Source organism: Drosophila sechellia, chromosome X (genome assembly GCF_004382195.2).
Source record: "Drosophila sechellia strain sech25 chromosome X, ASM438219v1, whole genome shotgun sequence".
Taxonomy (NCBI): domain Eukaryota; kingdom Metazoa; phylum Arthropoda; class Insecta; order Diptera; family Drosophilidae; genus Drosophila; species Drosophila sechellia.
The window spans coordinates 2,559,769-2,584,138 of record NC_045954.1 but is presented as its reverse complement, the minus strand read 5'-3'; the positions used below and the strand labels follow the sequence as shown (position 1 = coordinate 2,584,138).

The following is a 24,370-nucleotide window of genomic DNA, read 5'->3' as shown; positions in this document are numbered from 1 at the left end:
TAAAATAATTTATTTAATCCCCCAATTTGGCAATATATTTGAAATATTGTATTGTAAATTTGATGCATCACAATTATTAGGTGCCGCCATTCACTGGATTAATTTGTTTTCTTATGTTTATTTCAATTGTTTGCATCTACTGGGTTTTGTGACGTATTTTCAACGGCAGTTGAGTAAATATCCAACCTAGTGCGGCATAAATAAATTCCGCTGAGCTAAAACATTTAACATACATGTGTATGTAAAACAATCATACACAATATGTATTTACGCTCATAGATGTTAGTTCGTCTATTAGTTTTTCTCTAGTTTTCTACTTTCGTTCCTCATGCTCTCTTGTTGAAGCGCCTTAAATTTTAATAGCAATAAATTCATAATATTAATTTATGCAATCATGCCCGATTATTGCATATCTAGCTTTTTTTTGCGAGCAACTTTCCCTTTTTTCGCGAGTCCCGCCACAATGTCAGCACTGTGGCTATCGAAAAGTCGGTCTCTGCTGCGAAAACAGCAACAAAAGTTGCAGGACATGGGCGTAGTTTGCTATATGATGGGGGTCCATCCCCCAGAAGCATATGTAAGCTATATTTACTTTACTGAAATTCACAAAGCACTTTTAAATTTCGATTGCATTCAATAAAGAAGGTCTTGCGTTTATAACCCCCGTTGCCAGCCCTGACTACGTCCCTGGCGCACAGCAACAACAACCACATAGGCGGCGATAAAAAGCCGCCGCTGGCAGAAGCTTCGGGCTCTGATTGTTGTTTACGTGTCGCCCGGTCCGGTGGAGTCGTCTTCATTTGCGCTCTTCTGCTTTTGTGGCCAACTTGAAAGGAACGAACTGACGAACGGAACGGCTCGCCGACAACTGATCTTGGCCAGGAACGGAGTCTTTGTGTACACCGCAACTACGGCGTTTTGTTTGCCTTTGGTTTCTAATTGGTTTTGGAGTTGAGACAACAAAAGAGCTAGAAGCGTAGCACTATGAACAGCATACACAGTGAGTATTTGGCATTTAGTGCGGTGGCGTTGCTCCAGCGGTACTGATATGGCGCTCCTGCCCGCCCCCGTCACGTATTCCTATTCCCATCGCGCAGTGAACGCCAATACGCTGAAGTACATCAGCCTGCTGACGCTGACCCTGCAGAATGCCATCCTGGGCCTCAGCATGCGCTACGCCCGCACCCGGCCAGGCGACATCTTCCTCAGCTCCACGGGTGAGTGCTTATCCAACGTCGTCGGGCTCAGCAGGTCAAGCCGGTTCACCGCTTAGCAGATTCACCTTGTTGCCCAGAGCCACTTCCACGAAACCTCGACGTGGGTCTGTCCACGCAAGCAGCAACATCAGCAGTAAAAGCAGTAAACGAGTCGTAGAGGTGGAGGTGGTTGGAGGAGCAGCGGCAGGGGGGGAATGGTCGTTTGGGTAGATGTGAAGCTGCCAAAGAAACTGATAAGCAGCCACTTCCGCACTTGGCTCCTAATAGTTAGATAAAACCGCGACAGTTCAAGAGGTTTTGGTTGACATTCTGAATTACATTTGGGTTAAAATTTTCCCATTAAACTTTGGTGATGGCTTTGGTGACTCTGTATTTGAAAACCCGAACAGCGATACTTGGATTTATTAATATATAACATATATTTGATTGATTGCTATTTTCGCCCTCGTTCGCAGCCGTACTCATGGCAGAGTTCGCCAAACTGATCACGTGCCTGTTTCTGGTCTTCAACGAGGAGGGCAAGGATGCCCAGAAGTTTGTACGCTCGCTGCACAAGACCATCATTGCGAATCCCATGGACACGCTGAAGGTGTGCGTCCCCTCGCTGGTCTATATCGTTCAGAACAATCTGCTGTACGTCTCTGCCTCCCATTTGGATGCGGCCACCTACCAGGTGACGTACCAGCTGAAGATTCTCACCACGGCCATGTTCGCGGTTGTCATTCTGCGACGCAAGCTGCTGAACACGCAGTGGGGAGCGCTGCTGCTCCTTGTGATGGGCATCGTCCTGGTGCAGTTGGCCCAAACGGAGGGTCCGACGAGTGGTTCGGCCGGTGGAGCCGCAGCTGCCGCCACGGCCGCCTCCTCTGGCGGGGCGCCTGAGCAGAACAGGATGCTCGGACTGTGGGCCGCACTGGGCGCCTGCTTCCTCTCTGGATTCGCGGGCATCTACTTCGAGAAGATCCTCAAGGGCGCCGAGATCTCCGTGTGGATGCGGAATGTGCAGTTGAGTCTGCTCAGCATTCCCTTCGGCCTGCTCACCTGCATCGTTAACGACGGCAGCAGGATATTCGACCAGGGATTCTTCAAGGGCTACGATCTGTTTGTCTGGTACCTGGTCCTGCTGCAGGCCGGCGGTGGATTGATCGTTGCCGTGGTGGTCAAGTACGCGGATAACATTCTCAAGGGCTTCGCCACCTCGCTGGCCATCATCATCTCGTGCGTGGCCTCCATATACATCTTCGACTTCAATCTCACGCTGCAGTTCAGCTTCGGAGCTGGCCTGGTCATCGCCTCCATCTTCCTCTACGGCTACGATCCGGCCAGGTCGGCGCCGAAGCCAACTATGCAGGGTCCTGGCGACGATGAGGAGAAGCTGCTGCCACGCGTCTAGCTCTGGAGGAATCCGGATCTGCCAACAGTATTTGTCCGCAACCCGGAGGCCGTTCGGTAATTGCTCTGGTGCATCCGGTGTCCTTGATATTCCCCACGTTCTGTGTGTATATATGTTATAGTGGATATTAACGTCTGGACAATTCGTAGCACTTTCAGTTGAGACGATAATTGTAATGTAAAGCGATAAGAATACTTAATTAATTATGTAATTTAAATGTATTTAGGGTATTCACTAGCGAAACTAAAGTATAGATAATGAAATGATACAGCTTGAATTGATCATTTTGATTGTTACTTTGCGAATGCTAAGGAATGCCAGCAGTATTTACTGAACACACCACACATCCCGTGCCTATCTTTTTGTAAATATAGTATCCACTTGCACTCAAGTTTAGGCTAAGATTTGTAACGATTTATAGTGTTCAAGTTACACCTGATGTTTAGCCACAACTACTTTTGTTCGAATTTGTTAAAGGAGATCATATATATGTATATATAGCTACTTGAATGTGCATTCATTCATTGCCAATTACTTTATTTTTGAGAAATCCTAGGATGAACCAGTCCACACTTATATATTTACATTTACACTAAAGTCGCATCATTCGCACAGCGTTTTAAGAGTGATTCCATATCGTATGTTTGATTTTGTTTGAATAAATATTAGACAAACAAGACGCGTTTTTTTACTCCAATTAAAAGTAATAACAACTTTCCATCCAGTAAAAACACAACAAAGGTTTTGGGGTCAGTTTTTTGCTTTATTGGCAAAGGAAGGTTTCCTCTTAACTGAAGAACTTTAGTTCATCTATAAAAGAGTAAACCTTTGCCTTTACCCTAAAAAGAAACAACCTTAATAAAAATCATAACGTGTTGCAAATCCAGCAGATACCATTCAAAAGTATGTGCTTTTGCGAGTGCAGATTGCGGAAAATTCTTAAAACTAAAGCAAAATCTTAGCCATCCGCCAGAAGACTTAATATAAGCATCATTGGCTGTGAATGGATGCGGTTGCGATGGCTGCAGAAGAGAGTATTGATACATGACGTTAGGTGCTAAGGAGGTGGGGATGCTATTCTAGCCAGGCGAGGCCCACGTTGTTGGATTGAGTCTGCAGGGACATCACGAGTTCGAAGACGCGCAGCGCCGGTCCCAGCTTCAAACCGAATCCGTTCATCACATCCTGGCGGTTGAGCAGCAGCAGGGAGGCGCCATCAATGTCCTGGTAGCGGAACACGTTCGCCTCCTCCGGATAGCGCTTGGCAACAAATTGGACGACCTGTTCCACGGTCCAGGTGGATACTGGATGGTTCCTTCTCTCTACAGGTGTGATTAGACGCAAGGAAAACGATTCCTCTTCTGGCTGAGGCACGTCGTTATTCTCAATCTGCTCAGTCTCCATATCTACCGGCTCGGCCTTCTCCACCTTGACTGTTATTGGTGCCGGCTCCTCATCCTTCTCCTTTTTGAACTCTTTCTTCTTTTCTGTTTTCAAGGGCTGTCTACGTTTGGCTACCTTCTCAATCTTCGCTGGCTTCTCTTGCCCGGTGGGCTCCGATTGGACGCGCTTCTTGCGACCCGCATTCGACTTCCTGGGCACCATCGGCTGGGCCTGGTCCTGGTCCTCGCGGCTAGCAGTGGATTTCTTGGCCGCCGTTTGCTCCTCGCTGGAGGCACTCGTGCTGCTGCCGACATTACACGCCTCGCAGCGGAAGCAACGCCACTTAGGATTGTCCTCGACGGTTTTGCTCTGCTTGAGAGTGGGATCATTGCAGTCCGGGTGATAGGCGTCCACGCATAAACTGCAAATGGAAAGACCTGGACCCCTCACATTGCACAACCGGCAGTAGCGACACTTGTCGCACTTGAACTTCTTGCGGGCCGTGCTCTGGTTGTGGAACGTGACCGGCAAGCACGGGAAGTGCCCTGTAAAGAATTGCACAAAATGTGGGTATTATTATAGGAATCTAGTAAACGATATGCTTAAGTCGCTAGCTGTTGTTAGATATATCGTGTGCAAAAGTAAAACAAGGATTGTCCTTTTACTTTCTTTGTGAACTGATGGCAATCTATTATCACTGCAAGACACTATGATGCTAATGATGCCAATGATGCCAATGCAAGTACACAATGAATTAGTACCTGCCAAAGTGGCACATCACGTAAATACATGTGTAAGATAACAACTACTGCACATATGCATAGACAGCAAATTTATGGTTTGGTGTAAACTAAACCATGAAAATCGGAAAGAATAGCAGGATTTTTAAAAACCAGTTTTGTTTTCGTTGCATGTTTGCATTTTTGATAAAGCGACTACAAAAGGTAGATAGCATTGACCAACAATAAAAGTATACTTTTCTCTATGGTCGTGCCATTGTTTACGTAGCCAATGGTAATGTGGTGAAGTGGGAAAGTAGTAAGGGATATTTACATTTCTGCATGCAGCCCTTGCAAGTGAGGAAGTTGCTCTTATGGCCAGATCCGCGCTTGGGCTCGCTTTTGCCACACTTCTGGCACGTGTCGAAGTTGCGATGGTGGGCCTGCTGTAGCTGCTGCTGCTGCTCCGAAACAGGACTGGTTGTGGAGTCCTGCGAATCGGTGGCCTCCTTGACTGGCGGTGACTGGACACTGGAGGTGGCCGGGACTGAAGATGCGGCTGTGCCGCCGAAAGAGTTGCGGTTGCTGCGGGACACATAGTTGTCCGAGGGATCGTACACCTGTTTGGGTTTCTGCAGGACACGGATTCAAGATCAGATGGAGAATTGCGGGGCGCAGGGATGCGCACTCACCTTCACGCGTCCAGTGGTGCGAACGGAAGCTCCAGCTCCCGAAACATCCGAAACGGATACGGATAAAGTTGCTGCCGGTGCAGAAGTAACCACTGGAGATTTGGCGTCGTTGCCGTTGCTGCCTGCGCTGGAATTGGGGGTCGTCGGTTGAACCGGCGACTCCTCCTTGTCTTCGTCCTTGGATTTTTTCATAATCACCGGTTTGTTCTCGAAAAGCGTTGCTAACAAAATGTAAATGTCAGTACTTTGAATGGCGCGATGGACACAATATTTGTTTAGTCGATAACATCGATAGTAGGCACAGTGCGATAGGAGGGGTGGATTGATAGATTATGCCCCTAATATCCATCCAAATATGTTTATATCCGAATATTCACGATATGTTGTATTAAAACTAAAGAGTCTAAAAGTTGTACACGTTTATAATGAACGTGCATCAGGCGACTTAAATCGGTTGGGTCAGGAGATTAGTTAATCGCCAAGAGTCCGCCAAAACAAAAATTAATGTCTATCATTAATAAAGTACTCAATATTTAAAGCCTTGCGTAACGCATAAGTTTTAATTCTTATGCAATTCCATCAATGATGAGCTAACTTTTCAAAATTGCACGCATAAAGTGGCTAACAACTCCCAAAGAGTGCGTTTATTATTTTAAAAATTTATTTGAACAATACAAAAAGAAAACATATCGATATAGATGCAGACAAATCTACTGCCCCTATCGGATCCGTCCTTTATCGATACATCGATATCAGAAGGCGGTATTTGTGTGACCTATCGAGGTCTATCGTGAAATTTCGTGTGTTTTTATTTTAGTTAAATCATCATTTTTTGGGGCTGGCCAAGAGCGTGACCCGGGAATTAGGGAGCTCTTCGGTTATAAATCAGTATTCGCAGGGGCTGACGATCTAATCGGGACCTGTCAACAAAATAGTGTTTTGTGCTTGGACTCGGTGGAGTTACGTAGTCGCAGCCGGTCCGCGATTGGGAAATAATGTTGAAGGGCCTGCGGCATGTGCGGAATGCGCTGCAGCGCGGTGGATCTCAGCTGGTCCAGCTCCGCAGTGCCACAGGACAACCGCCAAGGATTGGGAGGGAACTGTCGCTCCTTCAGCTCAGCCGGCGGCAGGTATGATGAGAGGGTACCGAAATCCCCCAGAGACTTACGCAGGCTGTTTCTCTCTGTAGGTGATGCACCTGCAGGCGGAGTACAAGGCGATTGTGGGCCTAATAGCGCGCTCCCTGCAGCTGACCCCCAAGGAGGTAAGACTGATGCACCTGCGCAGCCTGAGCAGCACCGCAAAACCTCCAACCGCTTCAGATGGCAAGACGGAAAAGCATGGACAGCCCGAGAAGGGCAGTGCCAAGGCTAAAGATGATTCGTCGAAGGATAAAAAGTCAGCTGTCGCGGCAGAGGATGGCGACAAGAGCAGCAGAGCGCCAGGAGAGGAGTCTGCCAGTACTCCTAGTTCTAGCAGTACCATTGGTGAGCCCGGCGAAGATCCCAACAAAAACAGCAACGAGAATGACGAAAAGATGCGTTCTGTACTGACCAAGGCCGTACTGTGGCTCTTTACCATCTACATGTTTGTGGCCTTCTTTTCCCTGCTAATTACTCCGCGTTCCGAGAGACCAGAGGTAAGTCTGAGCCCGCAAAAGGTGTTCAATTATTTAATCTTTCCTATTGTACAGGGTTCCACGCGCTACGTGTCGTGGAACGAGTTCGTGCACCACATGCTGGCCGTGGGTGAGGTCAAGGAGCTGATCATCAGACCCGACATGGAAATGGTGACCATCATTTTGCACGAGGGAGCCGTCATCAAGGGTCGGAAGGTGTCCTCGACCATCTTTCATATGGCGGTGGCCGATGCCAACAAGTTCGAGGAGAAGCTGCGTGATGTGGAGAAGCGCTTGGGCATCAAGGATGGTGTGCCGGTGACCTACGACCGACAGACGGACACCACCGGACGTATTCTCATGCTGCTTCTCGTCTGCGCCCTGCTTATGTCCATTGCCACCCGCATGAAGAGCATCAAGAACCCGCTCAGCATGGATTCATTCGTGAGTAGTAGTGTTTAGGCTAAAAATCCGCGGATCTCACGCAGTTAATTTGTTTCAGAACCAAATGGGCCGTGCCAAGTTCACGCTAGTTGATCCTTTCGATGGCGGTCGCGGTGTGCTTTTCCGGGACGTGGCCGGTCTCAGTGAAGCGAAACAGGAGGTAAAGGAATTTGTTGATTACCTCAAGTCGCCGGAGAAGTACCAGAGGCTGGGCGCCAAGGTGCCACGAGGAGCCCTACTCTTGGGTCCACCAGGATGCGGCAAGACGCTACTGGCCAAGGCGGTCGCCACCGAGGCCCAGGTGCCGTTTCTCAGCATGAACGGCTCCGAGTTCATCGAGATGATTGGCGGTCTGGGGGCCGCGCGAGTGCGTGATCTGTTTAAGGAAGGCAAAAAACGGGCGCCATGCATCATTTACATCGATGAGATAGACGCCATCGGTCGGCAACGTTCGGGAACTGAAAGCATGGGACAGGGCAGCTCTGGCGAATCGGAGCAGACGCTCAACCAGCTGCTGGTCGAGATGGACGGCATGGCCACCAAGGAGGGCGTGCTGATGTTGGCCAGTACGAATCGAGCTGATATCCTAGACAAGGTTTGGAACAAGCCAATCTTTTGACATTTCCATACCATACTTGTTACATTTTTTAAGGCGCTGCTGCGACCCGGTCGCTTTGATCGCCACATTCTCATCGATTTGCCGACGCTTGCGGAGCGCAAGGAGATCTTTGAGAAGCATTTGTCATCGGTGAAACTGGACTCGCCGCCGACGACCTTCTCACAACGCTTGGCCCGCCTGACACCGGGTTTTTCGGGTGCTGACATCGCCAACGTGTGCAATGAGGCCGCCCTGCATGCAGCGCGGAACACACAGACGGAGGTCAGCAGCAAGAATCTTGAGTACGCCGTTGAGCGCCTAGTTGGTAAGTTGTTCTCTTCTCGCACAAGCAGATTATTTAATTACTTTACTAATAATTTTGCAATCAGGCGGCACTGAGAAACGTTCTCATGCCCTGTCGCTGGCGGAGCGCAAGGTGATCGCCTACCACGAATCGGGACACGCGCTGGTGGGCTGGATGTTGCCCAACTCGGACATCCTGCTTAAGGTGACCATTGTGCCGCGCACCAGTCTGGCGCTCGGCTTCGCCCAATATACGCCCAGCGAACAGCATTTGTACAGCAAGGAGGAGCTGTTCGACAAGATGTGCATGGCGCTCGGCGGGCGCGCAGCCGAGAATCTAGTCTTTAACCGCATAACGACGGGTGCTCAAAACGACCTGGAGAAGGTGACGAAGATCGCGTACTCGCAGATCAAGAAGTTCGGCATGAACGACACCCTCGGTCCCATCTACGTACGCGACGCGGATGAGACCGAGGGCGGCGGTGCGATGGGCAGCGGTGGCAAGAAGCCCTTCTCGCGGGCTATGGAGAGCATGATCGACAACGAGGCGCGGCATGTGGTGGCGAGTGCCTACCAAACCACCGAGGGCATACTCACTACGCATCGCGATAAACTCGAGAAGGTTTGTTGGCACTCCTCTATACGTTTTCTTAAATGTTGTGCTTCCCCTTTGAATTAATGGAGAATTAACAATCCAAAGATTAATTGGTTTTTGTTTATGCCTCGTAAACTGTTTTATTAGATTCACCTGCTTCTAGAACGTACCACTATAAAGATATTGCAATTTAGATTTGTTAGAGATCTCGCTGCGTAAACTATAGAAAATGATTATACTTATGATTGATTTCGGTAAATCAATACCTAATGAAACCAGTTGTTCCATAAATTGGCTATGCTTGCAGTCGTCTAAGCTAAATTTCTTATGCTTGCCTTGACTAATCGCTTTTCTTTTTGTCAGCTGGCCGAAGCTCTGCTGGAGAAGGAAACGCTGGACTACGACCAGGTGGTGCAGCTAATCGGACCCCCGCCATACGATCTGGGCAGGCGGCAGGTGGAGAGCGTGGAGTTTGAGCAGTCACTGAAGAACTTAAGCACCGACACGGACGCCACAAAAGCCTGAGGCCATGGGTCCAGCTCAGATACCAAGTCATAACCATAGTCTTCGTACGCCACGTACCCCTAGTCGCTCACCTTTTCGCCCGCCCCTGGCTCATGTGCGTTGAATGTAAATAAAGTTGTTTACCTTTCTACATGACTCCGATCCGTGTTCATTAACTAATTGCTCGCTAATAAGACGCGTCGCGGCGGGCAAGGCGACTTTTAACAACCTAACGGACAGTACAGTACAACTCCACTAATTGTCACGCCTCGGAAATGAATGCACTCGATGGTGAGCGGCACACAAATTGTTATGTATTTTTTGTTGACCCAAAGCAATATATTAAAGGTTTTTACAGAAACTATTGTTTGCTTAGTACTTTAAATGTAAAATGGTTTAGATTTTAAGTATTGAATTAATTTAGAGCTTAACATGGTATGTGGATAAGCCGACATCACTGTTCCAGTTCACAAAACTCGCTGTTGATTGCCGCCCATGTTGAGTCGGCGTCATCTCACCGACATGGCAGGAGATCAAAGTTGACTCCACACTTGTCCACGCCGACCTAGAACCTGACACGCACTGTCAATTGGACGAGCGGTCCGATGGTCACCAGATGGCAGTCCGTATCCGAATCCGAGTTGAATGAGAGGAGCGCAACTTTGAACTCTATTTTACACAACTTACTTTTTTGAGATGCCAAGAGTATCTCTGGTGGATCGAAGCTACCTAAATAACAGGGTATACCATATTCATGGCGCTTCTATGGAACCTCTAGAGGAGATGCCCCGCGCGAGAGAAATATGGAGAAGAGAAACCAGTTCTCCATTGCAACCCAGTTGAGAATCGTTCGGCTTCTACTCACATCCGATCGGATACGATGAATGATCCGAGTGCGGCTTGGACGTAGCTCACATCCATACCGGTAAGCTACTTACTTTAGCGCCTTTAGTTATGGCCGATGATTTATGTAGGAAGGAGAATGCCTTTTATTCGACTCGTTTAAGTTCAAATTTATAATGGAAAAGTATGATCTCCGATCAAAGGCGATGTTTTTCCAGTTTTCCCAGTCCGCATTAAAACTAAGTTTCATGCCGGTAAGCCGCACTTGGGCGCAATTAATTCAATCTGATCGCAGAATCGCACTTGAACTTGCACCCGCCGCCAGAGGATAAATAGGCCCGACTTCTGGCTGGATTCCGTCAGTTGTCGCTTGGCTAAATCGGCGTACAGAGATTACGGACTACGGACAACGGAACACGGAATACGGAGAAATGCAGCTTACCGGTGCCTCTATGTTCCTCGCGTGGATGGGTCTACTCAGCTGGGCTTCCTGCAGAGTGGACGCCTCCGAAGGATTTCGTGAGTTTTTAATCGTTAATCAGTATATGTGAAGTGGCTTCTAATGTTTCCCAATTGTTTACTCCATTCCCTTGAATGACAGCATCGCCGCTGAAACGCTGCAAGCTTCAGGATGAGGCGTGCTTGGTGGCGCAAGCGCAGACCTTCTTCCAGGCCTTCAAGAATGGCATTCCGGAGCGGCAGGTGGCTGCGCTGGAGCCCATTGCGCTGGGCACGTTGCTAATCGAGAGCGGCGGCCACTCGGACTCGCTGAAGTTCAAGCTGACCTTGAGCGATGCCAAGCTCTACAATCTGGCCAACTCGATGATGGTCAAGAGCCTGAAGGGCTTCACCAAGGACCTAACCAGGCCGCTCAAGCTGACCCTGCTCTTGGACAATCCGGAACTGGAGTTGCGGGCCAAGTACGACGTAGACGGCAAGCTGCTCATCCTGCCCATTGTCAGCAAGGGCGACCTGACCATTCGGATGAACGATGTGCTAACAAAGGTTCGGATTACCGCCGAGCCAGTGAAGCGCTCCGATGGCCACACCTACCTCAACATCACCGACTACAAGACGGCCACCAAGATCAAGGGGTGAGCATGGCCTGCATGTCTAGCCAACTGAATGGTGACCTCAAACCTCTCCTCCTAGTGGCCACTTTGACCTGTCGAACCTGTTCAACGACAACAAGGAGCTGCGCGACAGCACGCTGAAGGTGCTGAACCAGGAGTGGAACACCCTGGCCCTCGATGTCCAGCCGAAGATCAACGAGGCCTGCTCCTGGGCCTTCAGGGTCATCGTGCAGAGTCTGTGGGCCAACATTCCCTACGACGAGTTCTTCGAAGAGGAATGAACGCATCGAAGTCGAACTACTTGCCACTCTAGCTAATTACTGATTAAACTAACTAACTATTTAGCTGCACTCAATCCATATCCGATTGAAACAACTAGGCCAGGTGTGGGCGTTGGCTTTTCGATATTTATTGTACAATAAATAACTAAAAAAGATTCGGATAAATAAACCTTAGGTAGGAGAGAAGGGTGGTTTGAACCACTCTAGTTTTCAATTCACTTAATATTCTGGTTAAACATAGGACAGATATCATCTAGAAGCTTTGCTTGGCTTGAGATCTACATTATCCTCGGCTTGCATGGGTTCTGGGCATCCTCCAAAGTCGGCTCCCAAGTCAGTTCGTCTGATGCTTTCGGATACTGAATGGTGACATCCCACGGATGCGTTCGCGTTGATTCGGAGAACTTGAAGGGAATAGAAGGGGGAGTTAGGAATGGGGGGAACTGGTGGGACTGGCTGGTGCTCGGCCAGACCGGAGGCAACTGCTCACTCATTTCCAGGAGCCTGCTGCTCCTCGGTGTCTGCTGCTTGGATCGTCCAGGGATCGACATTGTGCACTCGGTTGTGTACGTCGGTCAGCAGCAACTGCGGGTGTGGCTACTACCCATCCCCGTGCTGTGTCTGGTCCTCCTCCGGGTGCTCCATGATCTTGCTCTCAGATGTGCTCATGTTCTGCAAAGTACTGAAATGGTTTACATTGAATCGCATCGTGGACTGGACTGTACGTACCTTCAGCTTTCGGTGCTTGGGGTCCTTTTCGGTGTCCGGCGGACTCTCCGATCCGTCCGTGGTCTTGATAAAGGACGAGTAGAAGGAGGAGAAGCTGGAGCCATCCATATCGTCGCTATTCCCATTGCTGTCCGTGTATTTCTGTGGATGAGCGCATGTTCTTCATACTGACCATCACCAATGGACCGCATTCGTATAGCATACCTTGTTGTTGGCGGGATTGCTGCTGCTGCAGGGTGGGTCGGAGTTGTAGTCGCCCATCACGGACGGATTGGGCGAGGAGTCCGGCACCTCCTTCTTGCAGGGATCGGACACCGCCGCACTGGAGCCCGGCTCCGTCTTGACGGATGCGCTCTGCGAGGAGGGCCGCTGCACCTGGGCAGGAGTGGTGACCGAGTGAAATGCACCCGGCACCTTCTTCGTCATGGACGCCGGCGTGGTCTGTGGATGAGTATGGGGATTCGTTGGAGTTAAGACATTTGGGTACGGCACCGGCCACTGACTTACCGTGTACACCGACTTGTTGTACGCGGATTGGGAGCCCAACGGACGCTCGGGAATCTGAAGAGCGTTGGCCATTCCGGGAAAGGGCATCGGCTGGTACATCATGGCCGTGGCCGCGGCCGCCGCCGGGTGTGTGTAGAAGAGCGAAGGATGCGGGTACATCACGCCGGCCATGTACTGCAGCGGCATGGCCTGCGCGGCCGCGGCAGCTGCCTGCTGCGAGGTGGTTGGCATGTCCGTGCCACCCTTGTGCGGATGCTTGTGCATCCGAGGGGAGCGCGTTGGACTGGTGGGCGTCAAGGAGGCGGGGATGTAGTAGAAGGTCGGGAAGAGGCCGGCGGATGAAAAGCTGCTTTGGGCCATGGCCGTGTGCGTGGAGTGGACGGGCGGGGTGATGCCCACCGAGAACGGTGGCCAGAGGTTTATGTTCTGCGTGCATGTGGGATAGGACGACGGTCCTGGCGTAGAACTGCCCACGGAGGAGGACGCTCCCGCCGCTGCTGCCGCTCCTGCTCCTCCTCCGACTGTACCTGGAGTACCTGTTCCCGAGGTCGTTGTGGCTCTGCCTTCCGGTGTGCCTGCTACGCCTGTTCCGGATCCTCCTCCGCCCGCCACACCGGCTCCTCCCGATCCCACACCGCCAGTGCCGGCTGCTCCTCCCGCACTTCCTGCCGCTCCCTTGATCGCATCTGTTCCCAGGGTCAGCTGCTGCTTGGGTTTGTTGGCCTCTCCCTCCCAGGAGTGGGAGCCGCCCCTTTTTATCCCGTGGCCTGGACCACTGTACTCCAGCATCTTAAGGGTGTCATTGGCGGACTTCTTGCTCTTCTCACCCGTCCGTCCGCGCGACTCGCGGTGCTTCTTCAGCATGAACTTCTCCATCTCGTCGTTGTGCTTATTGAGCAGGGATTCGGTCAGCGTGACTGGCGGTGCAGCGGCGCTTCCGCCTCTGGATGAGCTGGTGGTGCCGGAATTCGTTCCATTGCCTGTGCCTGTTCCAGTGCCTGTTCCCGTCCCAGTACCTGTTCCCGTTCCAGTGCCTGTACCTGTTCCCGTCCCAGTTCCTGTCCCGGTTCCAGTACCTGTACCTGTACCAGTGCCCGTGCCACCAGTGCCCGCAATGCTCGTATTCGTCACACTGCTCATGTGTATGTTACTGGCAGTGGTGAAGTTGCCCGAGGAGCCACTGCCCCCGCTGCCCTCGTGGACGGGACTCATCGGACCACTGGCGCCACTGACACATGTGCCGCGCGGCTCCAGCGGCTCCGTTTTGGGCGGATCGAGCTCCGCCGGCGCCGTGACCGGCTTGCTGTTGAAAAAACGCAGCAGGTTCTCGTTATAGTTTAGCTGGTTGTAGCTGGGCGGCGTCTCGGTGGAACTCTTACTGTCATAGTAGTCGTGGTGCGGCGAGATCTCGCCGAGCATCACGCTGTCCCGCTCCGAGACGGTCAACTCGTTCTCGTGCGGCAGCTCCAGCTTGAGGTCCGCCCGGGACACCTCGTCCATGAGCGTCTCCATGAAGCTGGCCAGTGCCTGGCAGCGGCGGGAAACCTCCTGCTTGACCGTGTCCGACGGACGGGAAACCGTCTCCGCCAGGCGCTTCACGATGTCCTCCTTGATCCGCGTGTTCCGGCTCTGAGCCTCCTCAGATATCTTGAGCTTACACGTGGGCGCCGCCTCGAAGACGTTGCACTGCTTGGGTCCTGGAAGGTGAAACGACCTGTTTAGAGGATCATTGGATCACTGGGTCTGCCTGCGAACTCACCCTGAAAGACGCGATGGTGTCCGACGACAAACTCCAGCTTGCGAGACCACGGATTGACGAAGCTGGTCCACTCGGTCTCCAGAAGGACGTAGCAGCCGTTCTGGATGAGGAAACGGTATGGCTTGCTGCAGAAGGAGGCGCCCGCCGTCTGGCCCTTCTTCATCACCGTCTCGTAGGTCTCCTTCATGACGGAGAGGTCCTCGTGGTGGTAGAAGTCCATAATGCTGCGGCCAATCAGATCCTGCGGCAAGTAGCCCAGCGCACTGACCGCCGCGCTGTCCACGTGCGATATGATCCCGGTGGCCGTGTGGCGTATGGCGAACTTGGGGCTCTTCTGGGAGAGAATCTCGTCGGGAACTGGGGGCAGAGATCGATGATTAGAAGGCTGGATGAATCCAAACAGGCGCAGATACTCACCCTTGTAGCTGCTCTTGATCGGAGTGGCGCAGATGACGAGCAACATGTTGGTGCCATTGGAGACCATGTAGTTGTCCGGTCGTGCCTCCTCCGGGGCCTCCCTGAAGGTGAGCCCGAGGCGGAAGGGTTCGTAGCTGACGGGCCTGCCGATGACGCCGAATCCGCCGGACTTGAGTCCCCGGTAGCGACGCAGCATCACGCAGAAGGTACTCTTGGCGTCCTTGGGCACGCTGCCCCTGGACTCCGCAATGGGTATGCCCGTGGTGATCTGACTGGCGAAGGTGGCACGGTCCTTGAGGTGCACAAAGTCGATGAAGGACCTGCCCAGCCACATGTCGCGCGGGTAGCCCAGGACATCGGTGATGCTGGGCGTCGTGTACAGGACGATGCCGTCGTGCATGGAGATGACGCAGCAGAAGCTGTCCTCCTTCACTCGCTCCCCGCGCTGTCCTGTGCCCGCCGCTGCTGCGCCCACCCCGGTCATGGACTCCAGCTTGCCCGGACCGGCCTCCCAGGTCTTGTCGAACTTGGCCAGGCCGCTGTCCAGACCGGCTGCGTGGCCCACTCCGCCGCAGCCGCCCATCGAGGGCGGCACAATGGTGACGGACAGCGGCGAGGGAATCGGAAAGCTCTGTACCGCCTCCGACTTGGCCACGCCCTCGACTCGGTCCGCCTCCGACTCGGAGCCGGACTGGTCCTCCTCCTGCTGCAGCTGCTCTGCGGCCTGCGGCTCGCTGTGATCCTCTCCGTGCTGCTGGTCCTGCAGCTCTCTGCAGATCTGCTGCTCTACGCACCCAGTGCCGCTGGGCCGCGGCTTCTCCTCGTCCCTGCCCTCCAGGCTGGTCGACGCCGAGATCAGGGTCTGCGCCTGCCCCGCCCCCTGGCCGGCGCCTTTGTTCTTCTTCTTCTTGCGCGACTTATCCTTGTTGCGCTTGATGATCATGTCGCTGCTGCTGGCCTGCGTCGAGGGCTTGCCCCCATAGCCACTGCTGCCGGAGGAGTGGCTGCCGCTCAGTCGGGACTTGGAGCTGCCACTGGAAGGGGATGGGAGTAGGAACGTTTAGTCACCGCTCCGCACGATGGAGTAGATTAGATGGACTCACCTGCGCTGCGACTGGCTGTTGCTGCAGCTGTTCGAGTAGGCCGAGTCGGACACCTTGGTGTTGTGTGTGGACTCCGTGGACTCACCGCCCTCCATGGTGCTTAGGTTCTCCAGCTTGCCCAGAGTGAATTTGTTGACTAGTGCGAGATTCTGGAAAATCGTAGAGTGACCATTAGCACTTCAGTTATCCTTGATGGGACCTTGAACAGGGATAACTGATTTAACTTCTATGATGAACCTATTTATGTATGTCCTTCCTTCGAGGAGATTCCGTGAGCAGGACAGGACTACTGAGTACCCGTTCAATGAATGACCGACCACCACAGTGCGGATTCTATTTGCACCGGATTCATTCAGAGCAGCGCTGTTGCATCAACGTGAGTCGATTGCGTTGTGAGTAGTTTCACTTCGGCCGGGTGATGAAATGAATCACGAAATCTGTTGCGGCACCGGGCTGCGGCGCGCAAGCCCCCCGATTCCCTGGAATCCAATTCAAATTCCGAATGTGGGTTCGTTACCGTCTTCACGTTGCTCGCCAAAGGCATTGTGCCCAGCTACCCACCGACGCTTTCTAGGATCTCAGGTTCAGCGATTGGAGGGGGGAAACCAGCCGTTGTGGCACGTGTTCCGACTGCCTGCCATTCATGTTCATGAATCATGGCTTGGGTAACTCCTAGTCCTAATTGGCCAGAGCTTTATTGTGAAATTGTCACCTTGACTTGCACCTGCTTGGTGGCCATAGAGTGGATACTCTCTGTCCGGCCCAGACTGAGAACGATGGGTAGAGAACAAAGCCGCCCACACGGGGGTTGACTGCAACGAGGCTTCACTGTGCTAATTAACAGCGCAGCGGGAGCGAGAGCAAGACGGCGCGACGCTGTATTCACGTGCAGTGCGATGTGCTTTTGCTCTCGCGTTGCCTCTGCCGCTCCGCCAACGGATGTCGTTATGCAGTCGCAATGCAGCCCGGCTCCAGATACGCAGATACGTACATAGATACTCAGATACTTAGATACGTAGCTGCACAAAAGCGACTTTGGTGCGCAAATGTACCCTGGTTGGAGACGCATTCTTTAGCACGAAAAGCGCTGACTTGGTGAAAACTGCAATTACAAAAGAACCCATCGAGGAACTCATATTTCCCACAATGCACACTATGTCGTAATCGTGCTTAAAGCAAGCACCCAATTCGGCGAGGCGGCCCAGGTTCATCCTCCCCGATTTGGCTGAATCAACTAAACCCAAAAATACTACAGACACACAGCCATTAGGGTGGACCCCATTGGCCAAGTAAACAAGCTGATAGTTGTGTCGAAAAATTCCATTGGATAATACCATTTTGTGCCCAACAAAGTGGCTGCCAACCGACTGCTCCATCTGTCCAAATCCTCCAGTTTATCCCCACCAAGGATTGTGTAACTCGGTGGTTAACCCAGTTCGCATCCCATATGTGGGTGAACTTTGACGCAGCACGGCAAGAAGGCCAACTGGTCGAATCGAATCCGCCGCGATGCTGGGATTTGCTGGATTACATTGGTCGTGCGTCATTCCGAGGATGTTAGATAATGCAGCAGAGGAAGCGCGGCAGACATGGATAACAGTCGCATAACCCGGGGGCAAGACTTACTGGGGAAGACTGTGGGAATGCGGGAATGGTGAGCTATTAATGGTATTCTGTATAACTTGTGTAACGCGACTGTGGCTATCAAATTTGCAGCAAATAAGCTGAAAATACCAAGGTGCAATGCCCAAAAGGGACCACGCTGCGTATGCGCAATGTGCTCTGACCCAGATTGGCGGCGGGCATCGATTGGCTTTGTGCAGCTATGTGAGTTCACTCCACGTAGCCGCAGTGTGCGTGCTGCACTCCAGGTGACCGGAAGGCAAGCGGCGGCTGCAGTGGCGCACCACGCTGCGTATGCCTATTGTGCGCTGGGAGTATGTGTTCGCACTGGAAGATGGGGGCATTCCCGAAGCGTTGTTCAGTAGGGTCAGGTATGTGATGTGGGCTTTTGTTTACGCTCTGTGTGCAACGTGCACGTATTAATAAACACCATACATACATACAGACGTTATGAACGTAGTTCTTTATGTAAGCTGCCTGTCCAACGCGTTGTTTTCTATTGGCAATATGATAATGGTCGCTCTCGCGCCTCTTACTATTTTGTTTCTGCGATTTTTTTGTTTTGGGGCTTTATTGCAACAACGTGACAATTGCACTTACACTCTCGCTCGCCGACTACTCGCTCTCCGCCAGCTGCACTCCGTGGCCAACTGGTGTGGATCGGGTTTGCGCGCCGTCTGCTGCTGCTTCTGTTTGGAATCTCTCACTTATGTCTCACTTTTTGGCTGGCTATCCGTCACTCAGCTGGACACACTGACACACTGTCACTGGCACCAAAGAACAATAGTTTGTTTCTGCTCAAAAAAAAAACGAAGAAGGTGTTTGTTTGCGTGATTCGACAGGTCGTTGTTTCGATTTATTTGGGATAGGGCGATTCTTTCTGCGATGCGACGAGCGCGCGATGTCGACCTTCTGGCTCCAAATTCGCACGAACACTAGTGCTCGCATCGCAAGCTCCGGTCTATAAGCCCCCGGTGCACTCGCATTCCCAGAATTTTCTCACACTCACTCGCTGCTCTCCGCCGTCGCTGAGAATCGGGGAATCGCAGTCGCTCGGGAAATCGCTGGTCGGCTGAGATACTCGGACCCAAACATTAACCCTTGGGCGAAGCTTTTGCGCGCTGGAGGCTCGGAATTCCAGCCAAGAACACCAAAAGCAAGTGATTGGAATGCCAAAGACTCCATTTCCATTGCAAGGAACTCCCAATGTCATATTCCTGTCTTTTTCAAGGCTTCATTCTATGGAATACTAGTTTCTGTTGGTTTTTATTTATGCTTGAATGGCACTTCCGCTGCCAAGTGTCAATCCAAGCCCCACGCACCAACTGCAGGTTAAGGAAAGCTGTGGAAGCCCCTGCCTTTTTGGGGCTGCCTGGTGGGCGGCTGGCAGCACGTTTTCCGAGGGGTGTTTTCCGGGGAGCCGGCTGGGCGGCGGATTTGCTGGCCAAGTCACGCAGTTTGCCACGTGAGCGGCGGCTTTTCACTGCCTACGGCTTTCTCGGACGCTTTTTGCACTCGGACCCGTCCCTGCCCCCACCATGACTTGTGCGCACAGCCACTCGCACTGGCATTTCGCAACGGCATTACTCACCCACCCACTGGCCATCGTCCAAGTGCGGCCAGCAGTGCAGCCGAGCGCCAGTGGATCAACGCAGTGCATCGGTCCAGCAGCTCGGCTCTCTAGCAGTTGAAAGTGGCGCCAAGCTTTTGGGTGCTTCTGTTCCCCGTTCGTCTAGTGGAAGCTCTACCTGGGCGCGTACGGAGTGGGACGGCAGCGACAGCTGATTTTCCCTGGCTTTTCCGCCTCCGCCCAGCTGGCTGTTGCGCGCTGTGGCCCACAGGTGGCGTTACACATACCTGCCAGCAGGGGATTCCCCGTCTTTCCCCAAGGGGTTGATGAACTCCGAGCGGGCGAGTGGTTCGACATTGATACTACTCATATGTAGTTACAAATGATTATTACTTGCCATTACTGTGCATTGAATTTGGATTTTAACCTCAGCAATGGAAGGGTTAAAAGTTGAGGCATCTGATAAATATGAAATGATTTTAGCACCCCTCATAGTATCATATTTTTATGGACCCCACAACTTCTTTTTTTCAGCATTTTTTATTATCCTAATCCGATGGAAGTGTCCAAGGATGTCTTTATGCCTTATCAGCCGGCCCATTGGCCCATCGGCTTGCGGTGGCTTTGAATAATTGAATTCTATTAATTGGCGGCTTTGCCGACGTCGAGTGGGTGTGAAAATCCATTTGACCCGGCCCACTCCACACGCAGCTCCTTTGTGGCCACGTGTGTGTGTTTGCCCAAGCTGGGGCTCGCTCTTATCTATCGCTGCCACACACGTGCCGCCAAGTCACAGACGCCTGCCCGAAAATGATAAAGTGCGTTCGAATTAGCCACCAAACTGCTGCTAATTTGATTTTGATGCTGCGACTGTTGACTTGCCGCACTTCACCACTCCCCGCCGCGTTTTGATGTGCTGTGATTTCATTTGATTGCCTCTAATCGGATTCCGGGTGGTGGTTTCGGCTGAGTGTCGCTCGGACTGTGAGCGGGATTAGAGCCGGGTTCCCAAGGCCCACCCTTTGAACGCCCAAGTGGCGTAGGTCCGAGGACCTGCCCATGAATATGGATTGCGCTTAGAGGATGGACGGACCACATCAGGTGGCATTGCTGGCACCTCAACTCCGCCCCAGCGCTGAACTGTAAGCCCAAAAGGAGATACAAACTTCAGCATATACTTACTGATGAGAAGAAGGCTCCAGAAAGATAGTGTCATGCTTGCCAACCTAGGTTTCCTTAGGAAGTCTCGTATGGAGCTGCTCGAGGGGCAACTTCAGGAGAAGGTGCATCACAAAATATAACAGATAAGCGGCTCAGATCAGGCGGAATTGAAACAGACCTCTAAGTAAAGTCCCTTGGCCATGGAACTGCATCGTCCATGAGCGGCGTTACCGGTTCCAACCGTATCCTCGAAATGTCCACATTAGAATTCAGCTACCGCTGTGCCCAGAAAATTCCCAGACAAGTAAATGCCCGGGTCGCACCAACCCCAAGTTCCTCTGACTTAGCACTTAACTCCGCCCTCCGGCGTCTGCGCATTGCGTGCTCCCTAGTCCGCTAACTCTTCCCTGGTCCACCAACGGATTCCGCGTTAATTAATTAGAAAAATCACAGTTTAAGGCGTGAAAAAATCCGAGATGGCCTGTGTAAGACGACGGAGGCGTTGAAATTTCAACGCCTTTCGCGAAACTTTTGAGGGTCCATAATCCCAAGTTGGGATTAACATCTTCTGCGAGGGGGGAAACAAGGTAGCAGACATTCCACGGTTATTACAAATTTTAAGAAGTATGATAAAATCTAGAAAGTAATTATATCCATATCTAGTGGGCTTCTGTTTTTGCTGTCGTCTTCGATTTGAAAGCACCACACCAACCGAACAAGTTAGTTCCTTCAAATTTTCGTAGACAAATTTTTAGTTTTACATTTAATTTACTTTTTTTTGAATCGCGATGAGCTACACAAACCTCCTGCGCCATCAGAATGTGGTGGATGACTGCCAGCGGGTGAGCTGCAACCGGAGTCCGCCGGTCACTGTCACCGGGCGCTGTGTGATCAGCCGAGACATCGTGATCGGCTGCCGCATGGAGCAGTGCGATCCGGACATGCCCTGCATGCTGGAGCCGACGTGGGGCGTCTACCTGCGCCCAGGCCGCGATGGCGCCGACCTGTCGCGGTTCGTGCGGCGCGTCACCTTCAAGATGTCGCCGCGACTGCCGCTGCGACTGCACGTGGCGGACAGCGCTCCGTTCGAGATCGGCGAGGTCCTGGGCAGCGACTTTCCATTGGAGGTGCAGGTGCAGTACATAGATGCCCGCATGTCGGCCACCTCGTACATCTTCCGGCCGCGCGTGGTGCGCGAGGGTCACGCCGGTATCTGCGAGGAGATGCTCGACAAGATGATATTCGTCAATCCCTCACCCATGATGAGACAGAACCTGACGCCCGTGCTCGTGCCCAGTGCAAATGGTCCGCCCAGGGGCAGGGCATCGCCCCAGTTGGCAATGGATGCCGCCGTGCCGGAGGCACCGGGTGAGCAAAAGGAACAGGACCGGGATCGGGAGCAGGTGGGCGATGTGGCGCGACCCTCGCAGACGCCGGCAAAGCAGCCCAAGAACCGCCTAAGTGTGGGCATACCTCACCCCCAACAGTAGTATACATTGGGCTCCATGAAAGGTACAACTGGGAATGTTTGTTGTCCTGACATGCGAAAATTTGTGCACTTACTGGATTGGCATTGGATACGTTTAAATTACTAAATACATTATGAATTTATTTTACTTTTAAGCCAGCTGCTTATGCTAATATAATAATAATATATATATTGGTATACATCTAATCTAAGAAGTCAGCCCAACATTGGTAACCCTAACGCTCCGTAAGTATGTAAGATTACGCCCATTTTGTGTGTATGCCTCGTCCGGGGGTGGATGCTGCGCCGTTGGCTCCGCCCTCTGTCCAAACGGTGGTTGGTTCCCAGACACACAGTGGAAGTTACCCAGTCAGTTGCTCACTTCGCTGCGGTGCTTCAAACGCAACAGAACACACGTATCCTCTGCTCCGGCGAATCGCGGAGATGGCCTGGCTACCGAGCAGCTCGAACGGAGCGGATAACGCGGACGAACGGAGCACCGCCTCGAGCGGATCCTCCGGCCACAGCCAGCCCAACGAGTCACCGCGTTCCGGGCACATGAACGGTAACGGTGGCATGCGGGACACTGCCGCCGGCAGGCATCCGCCCGCCCTGCTCCGACATGCCACGCCCCACCTGCAGCCCAAGACGGAGTCCATATCCGACGGAGACGGCGACGCGGAGCTCTCCGACTTCTCGCTCAACGACACGGAGGAGGACGAGGAGGATCTCCGCGATTACATCGTTCTGAATGGCAACCAGGCTGATGGTGAGGCTTAGTCTTTAGAATTGTAGAGCTCCCAGAACATTACTCACAACATTCCAGTTTTATGTACTTCCCGTAATTCCCAATTTTCAATATAAATAATATTAATAACTCTCAATTCCTTTGTTCCGCCCGCAGGGAATCGCTCACTGTCCAGTTCGCCGCGCAGTCACTCCCGCAACGGACTGCTGACGGCGCCGGCCAGCTCCGGAAGCTCCGTCGGCGGAAGCGGCGGTGGTGGAGGCAACGGCTCCGGCGGCAATGCATCCAGTGGCGGCGGCAGCGGCGGAGGAGCCACCGGCGGAGTGCGCAAGGTGTTCACCAACACAAGGGAGCGATGGCGCCAGCAGAACGTGTCCGGCGCCTTCGCAGAGCTGCGCAAGCTGGTGCCCACGCATCCGCCGGACAAGAAGCTATCGAAGAACGAGATCCTGCGCTCGGCCATTAAGTACATCAAGCTACTGACGGGCATCCTCGAGTGGCAGCAGCGGCAGGCGCCCTCGCATCCGATCCGGGCTCAACTGGAGCCGAACAACAACGACAATAGGATGGCCAATGGCCATGCGGCGGACGGGGAGCTGGAGAACCCAGATGTTCCGCCTGTACGGCACATCAAGTGTGAACGCACCGACGGACAGCTGCACAGGAATGGCATTGGGCACGGACATGGCAACGGGAACACAGGCAACGACCTGCTGATGATTGCCCCGGGAGCCGTCGTCAAAAGCGAGCTCCTCCTGGAGTCTCCACTCCCACTTGGACATCCGCTAACCGGCCCACCCCTGCCACTGCCCACTGCTCCGCTGGCCATGGCCGAGACTCAGCGGATCAGCGGCACCGTATCCGGTGTAAAGTCGGCCAGCGGTCGGAGCAGCAAGCGACGCCTCAAGCCGGAAGGCGGAGCCACCGATCTAAGTCTGGGCAAACGGCGCAGGACGTAGAATAAGGAATCTAAGGGATGGAATCTTGGAACAAGTGGATACCGGCTTTGCCAAAGCATCCGGAGATAGTATACTACCCCGTTTTGCTATTTTTTTTTAAACTACCAATAAATTACAAGGTTAATAGTGCAAATTAAAGATCCGGAATCAATAGTTATAGTTTGTATTGTTTATTCTAATTTATTTCTAAATAATTTACGGTTTAAAATAAACAGCAAGCTCGAAAAATCATTGCAAAAAGCTATAATGCCATAACCTAAAACTGTGAATCGAATTTTGAATCGAACGAAATTAGCAAGGAAGGAACATAAATCATAAAATTAGGATGTGAGCCAAGATAAAAAAGCCATTTTAAATCCAAAAATCTAATTAATTTGCCACAAAATCGCGGAAAATGCGATTTTTGCAAATTGTGTGATAATCATAATTTTTTCGATAGCAATCAAAATAGTTGTCCAAAAGTGGAATGTCATACCTCGTTGAATTCGTAACATAATTCCCAATCGAACTGTATTCACAATTTGAAATTCTAATTTTTTCCCATTTTTCGCAAATTTTGATGATGGTACCCCTTACCAAAAATGCGAAAAATTTCGAAAAAAAATTTTTTGCAAGGAATCGTAAAAATAGTGATAGTGATAGTTAGCTATGCCTATTTTTCAA

At 52.0% G+C, this 24,370-nt stretch overlaps 7 protein-coding genes across 10 annotated transcripts; 5 read left to right on the top strand and 2 right to left on the bottom strand.

The window, feature by feature from the left end:
- The first annotated feature begins 739 nt into the window (after positions 1–739).
- Positions 740–2,956, top strand: LOC6616181 (UDP-N-acetylglucosamine transporter). Of its 2 annotated transcripts, XM_002040510.2 has the most exons (3): positions 740–1,000; positions 1,098–1,217; positions 1,673–2,956. In XM_002040510.2, exons 1-3 carry the CDS (start codon positions 985–987, stop codon positions 2,608–2,610), a joined length of 1,074 nt encoding a protein of 357 aa, XP_002040546.2. In that variant the 5' UTR covers positions 740–984; the 3' UTR covers positions 2,611–2,956. The 2 variants fall into 2 exon arrangements, with proteins under 2 accessions (XP_002040546.2, XP_032581190.1); XM_032725299.1 differs by lacking the exon at positions 740–1,000 and having other exon boundaries at positions 1,011–1,217.
- Positions 2,957–3,352: 396 nt separating this feature from the next.
- On the bottom strand, positions 3,353–5,695 carry LOC6616180. Its single transcript, XM_002040509.2, has 3 exons — positions 5,405–5,695; positions 5,047–5,344; positions 3,353–4,538 (listed from the first exon to the last, which is right to left on the bottom strand). Exons 1-3 carry the CDS (start codon positions 5,594–5,596, stop codon positions 3,685–3,687), a joined length of 1,344 nt encoding a protein of 447 aa, XP_002040545.1. The 5' UTR covers positions 5,597–5,695; the 3' UTR covers positions 3,353–3,684.
- A 476-nt stretch (positions 5,696–6,171) lies between these two features.
- Positions 6,172–9,827, top strand: LOC6616179 (paraplegin). Its single transcript, XM_002040508.2, has 7 exons — positions 6,172–6,534; positions 6,594–7,043; positions 7,098–7,466; positions 7,525–8,061; positions 8,119–8,389; positions 8,454–8,989; positions 9,326–9,827. Exons 1-7 carry the CDS (start codon positions 6,400–6,402, stop codon positions 9,485–9,487), a joined length of 2,460 nt encoding a protein of 819 aa, XP_002040544.2. The 5' UTR covers positions 6,172–6,399; the 3' UTR covers positions 9,488–9,827.
- Positions 9,828–10,652: 825 nt separating this feature from the next.
- Positions 10,653–11,818, top strand: LOC6616177 (circadian clock-controlled protein). Its single transcript, XM_002040506.2, has 3 exons — positions 10,653–10,828; positions 10,911–11,403; positions 11,462–11,818. The coding sequence occupies exons 1-3, from the start codon at positions 10,741–10,743 to the stop codon at positions 11,661–11,663; spliced, it is 783 nt and encodes a 260-aa protein (XP_002040542.1). The 5' UTR covers positions 10,653–10,740; the 3' UTR covers positions 11,664–11,818.
- LOC6616175 (period circadian protein) lies at positions 11,768–18,746 on the bottom strand. Of its 3 annotated transcripts, none has more exons than XM_032724310.1 (9): positions 18,402–18,742; positions 16,179–16,327; positions 15,076–16,109; positions 14,659–15,015; positions 12,900–14,596; positions 12,597–12,833; positions 12,393–12,533; positions 12,154–12,345; positions 11,768–12,067 (listed from the first exon to the last, which is right to left on the bottom strand). In XM_032724310.1, the coding sequence occupies exons 2-8, from the start codon at positions 16,271–16,273 to the stop codon at positions 12,319–12,321; spliced, it is 3,588 nt and encodes a 1,195-aa protein (XP_032580201.1). In that variant the 5' UTR covers positions 16,274–16,327; positions 18,402–18,742; the 3' UTR covers positions 11,768–12,067; positions 12,154–12,318. The 3 variants fall into 3 exon arrangements, with proteins under 3 accessions (XP_032580201.1, XP_032580200.1, XP_032580202.1); XM_032724309.1 differs by having other exon boundaries at positions 12,154–12,335; XM_032724311.1 differs by lacking the exons at positions 11,768–12,067; positions 12,154–12,345; positions 12,393–12,533; positions 12,597–12,833 and having other exon boundaries at positions 14,012–14,202; positions 14,279–14,596; positions 18,402–18,746.
- Positions 18,747–20,524: 1,778 nt separating this feature from the next.
- On the top strand, positions 20,525–22,207 carry LOC6616174. The gene has a single exon (XM_002040503.2). It carries the CDS (start codon positions 21,321–21,323, stop codon positions 22,020–22,022), a length of 702 nt encoding a protein of 233 aa, XP_002040539.1. The 5' UTR covers positions 20,525–21,320; the 3' UTR covers positions 22,023–22,207.
- A 56-nt stretch (positions 22,208–22,263) lies between these two features.
- On the top strand, positions 22,264–23,936 carry LOC6616173 (rho GTPase-activating protein gacT). Its single transcript, XM_032726131.1, has 2 exons — positions 22,264–22,769; positions 22,905–23,936. Exons 1-2 carry the CDS (start codon positions 22,280–22,282, stop codon positions 23,705–23,707), a joined length of 1,293 nt encoding a protein of 430 aa, XP_032582022.1. The 5' UTR covers positions 22,264–22,279; the 3' UTR covers positions 23,708–23,936.
- Positions 23,937–24,370: the final 434 nt, after the last annotated feature.

Bases quoted from the DNA above. Each gene is read 5' to 3' on its own strand.
- LOC6616181 (XM_032725299.1), top strand. From the start codon at position 1,049: ATGGCGCTCCTGCCCGCCCCCGTCACGTATTCCTATTCCCATCGCGCA. The intron at 1,218-1,672 runs GTGAGTGCTTAT...CCTCGTTCGCAG, and splicing joins CATCTTCCTCAGCTCCACGG to CCGTACTCATGGCAGAGTTC.
- LOC6616180 (XM_002040509.2), bottom strand. From the start codon at position 5,596: ATGAAAAAATCCAAGGACGAAGACAAGGAGGAGTCGCCGGTTCAACCG. The intron at 5,345-5,404 runs GTGAGTGCGCAT...CGTGTCCTGCAG, and splicing joins GCACCACTGGACGCGTGAAG to AAACCCAAACAGGTGTACGA. The intron at 4,539-5,046 runs GTAAATATCCCT...AATTCTTTACAG, and splicing joins CAAGGGCTGCATGCAGAAAT to GGCACTTCCCGTGCTTGCCG.
- LOC6616179 (XM_002040508.2), top strand. From the start codon at position 6,400: ATGTTGAAGGGCCTGCGGCATGTGCGGAATGCGCTGCAGCGCGGTGGA. The intron at 6,535-6,593 runs GTATGATGAGAG...TTCTCTCTGTAG, and splicing joins TTCAGCTCAGCCGGCGGCAG to GTGATGCACCTGCAGGCGGA. The intron at 7,467-7,524 runs GTGAGTAGTAGT...AATTTGTTTCAG, and splicing joins CGCTCAGCATGGATTCATTC to AACCAAATGGGCCGTGCCAA.
- LOC6616177 (XM_002040506.2), top strand. From the start codon at position 10,741: ATGCAGCTTACCGGTGCCTCTATGTTCCTCGCGTGGATGGGTCTACTC. The intron at 10,829-10,910 runs GTGAGTTTTTAA...CTTGAATGACAG, and splicing joins GGACGCCTCCGAAGGATTTC to CATCGCCGCTGAAACGCTGC. The intron at 11,404-11,461 runs GTGAGCATGGCC...CTCTCCTCCTAG, and splicing joins ACGGCCACCAAGATCAAGGG to TGGCCACTTTGACCTGTCGA.
- LOC6616175 (XM_032724309.1), bottom strand. From the start codon at position 16,273: ATGGAGGGCGGTGAGTCCACGGAGTCCACACACAACACCAAGGTGTCC. The intron at 12,834-12,899 runs GTAAGTCAGTGG...ACTCATCCACAG, and splicing joins ACAACAAGTCGGTGTACACG to ACCACGCCGGCGTCCATGAC. The intron at 12,336-12,392 runs GTACGTACAGTC...AGTACTTTGCAG, and splicing joins CCAAGCACCGAAAGCTGAAG to AACATGAGCACATCTGAGAG.
- LOC6616174 (XM_002040503.2), top strand. From the start codon at position 21,321: ATGAGCTACACAAACCTCCTGCGCCATCAGAATGTGGTGGATGACTGC.
- LOC6616173 (XM_032726131.1), top strand. From the start codon at position 22,280: ATGCCTCGTCCGGGGGTGGATGCTGCGCCGTTGGCTCCGCCCTCTGTC. The intron at 22,770-22,904 runs GTGAGGCTTAGT...TTCCGCCCGCAG, and splicing joins GAATGGCAACCAGGCTGATG to GGAATCGCTCACTGTCCAGT.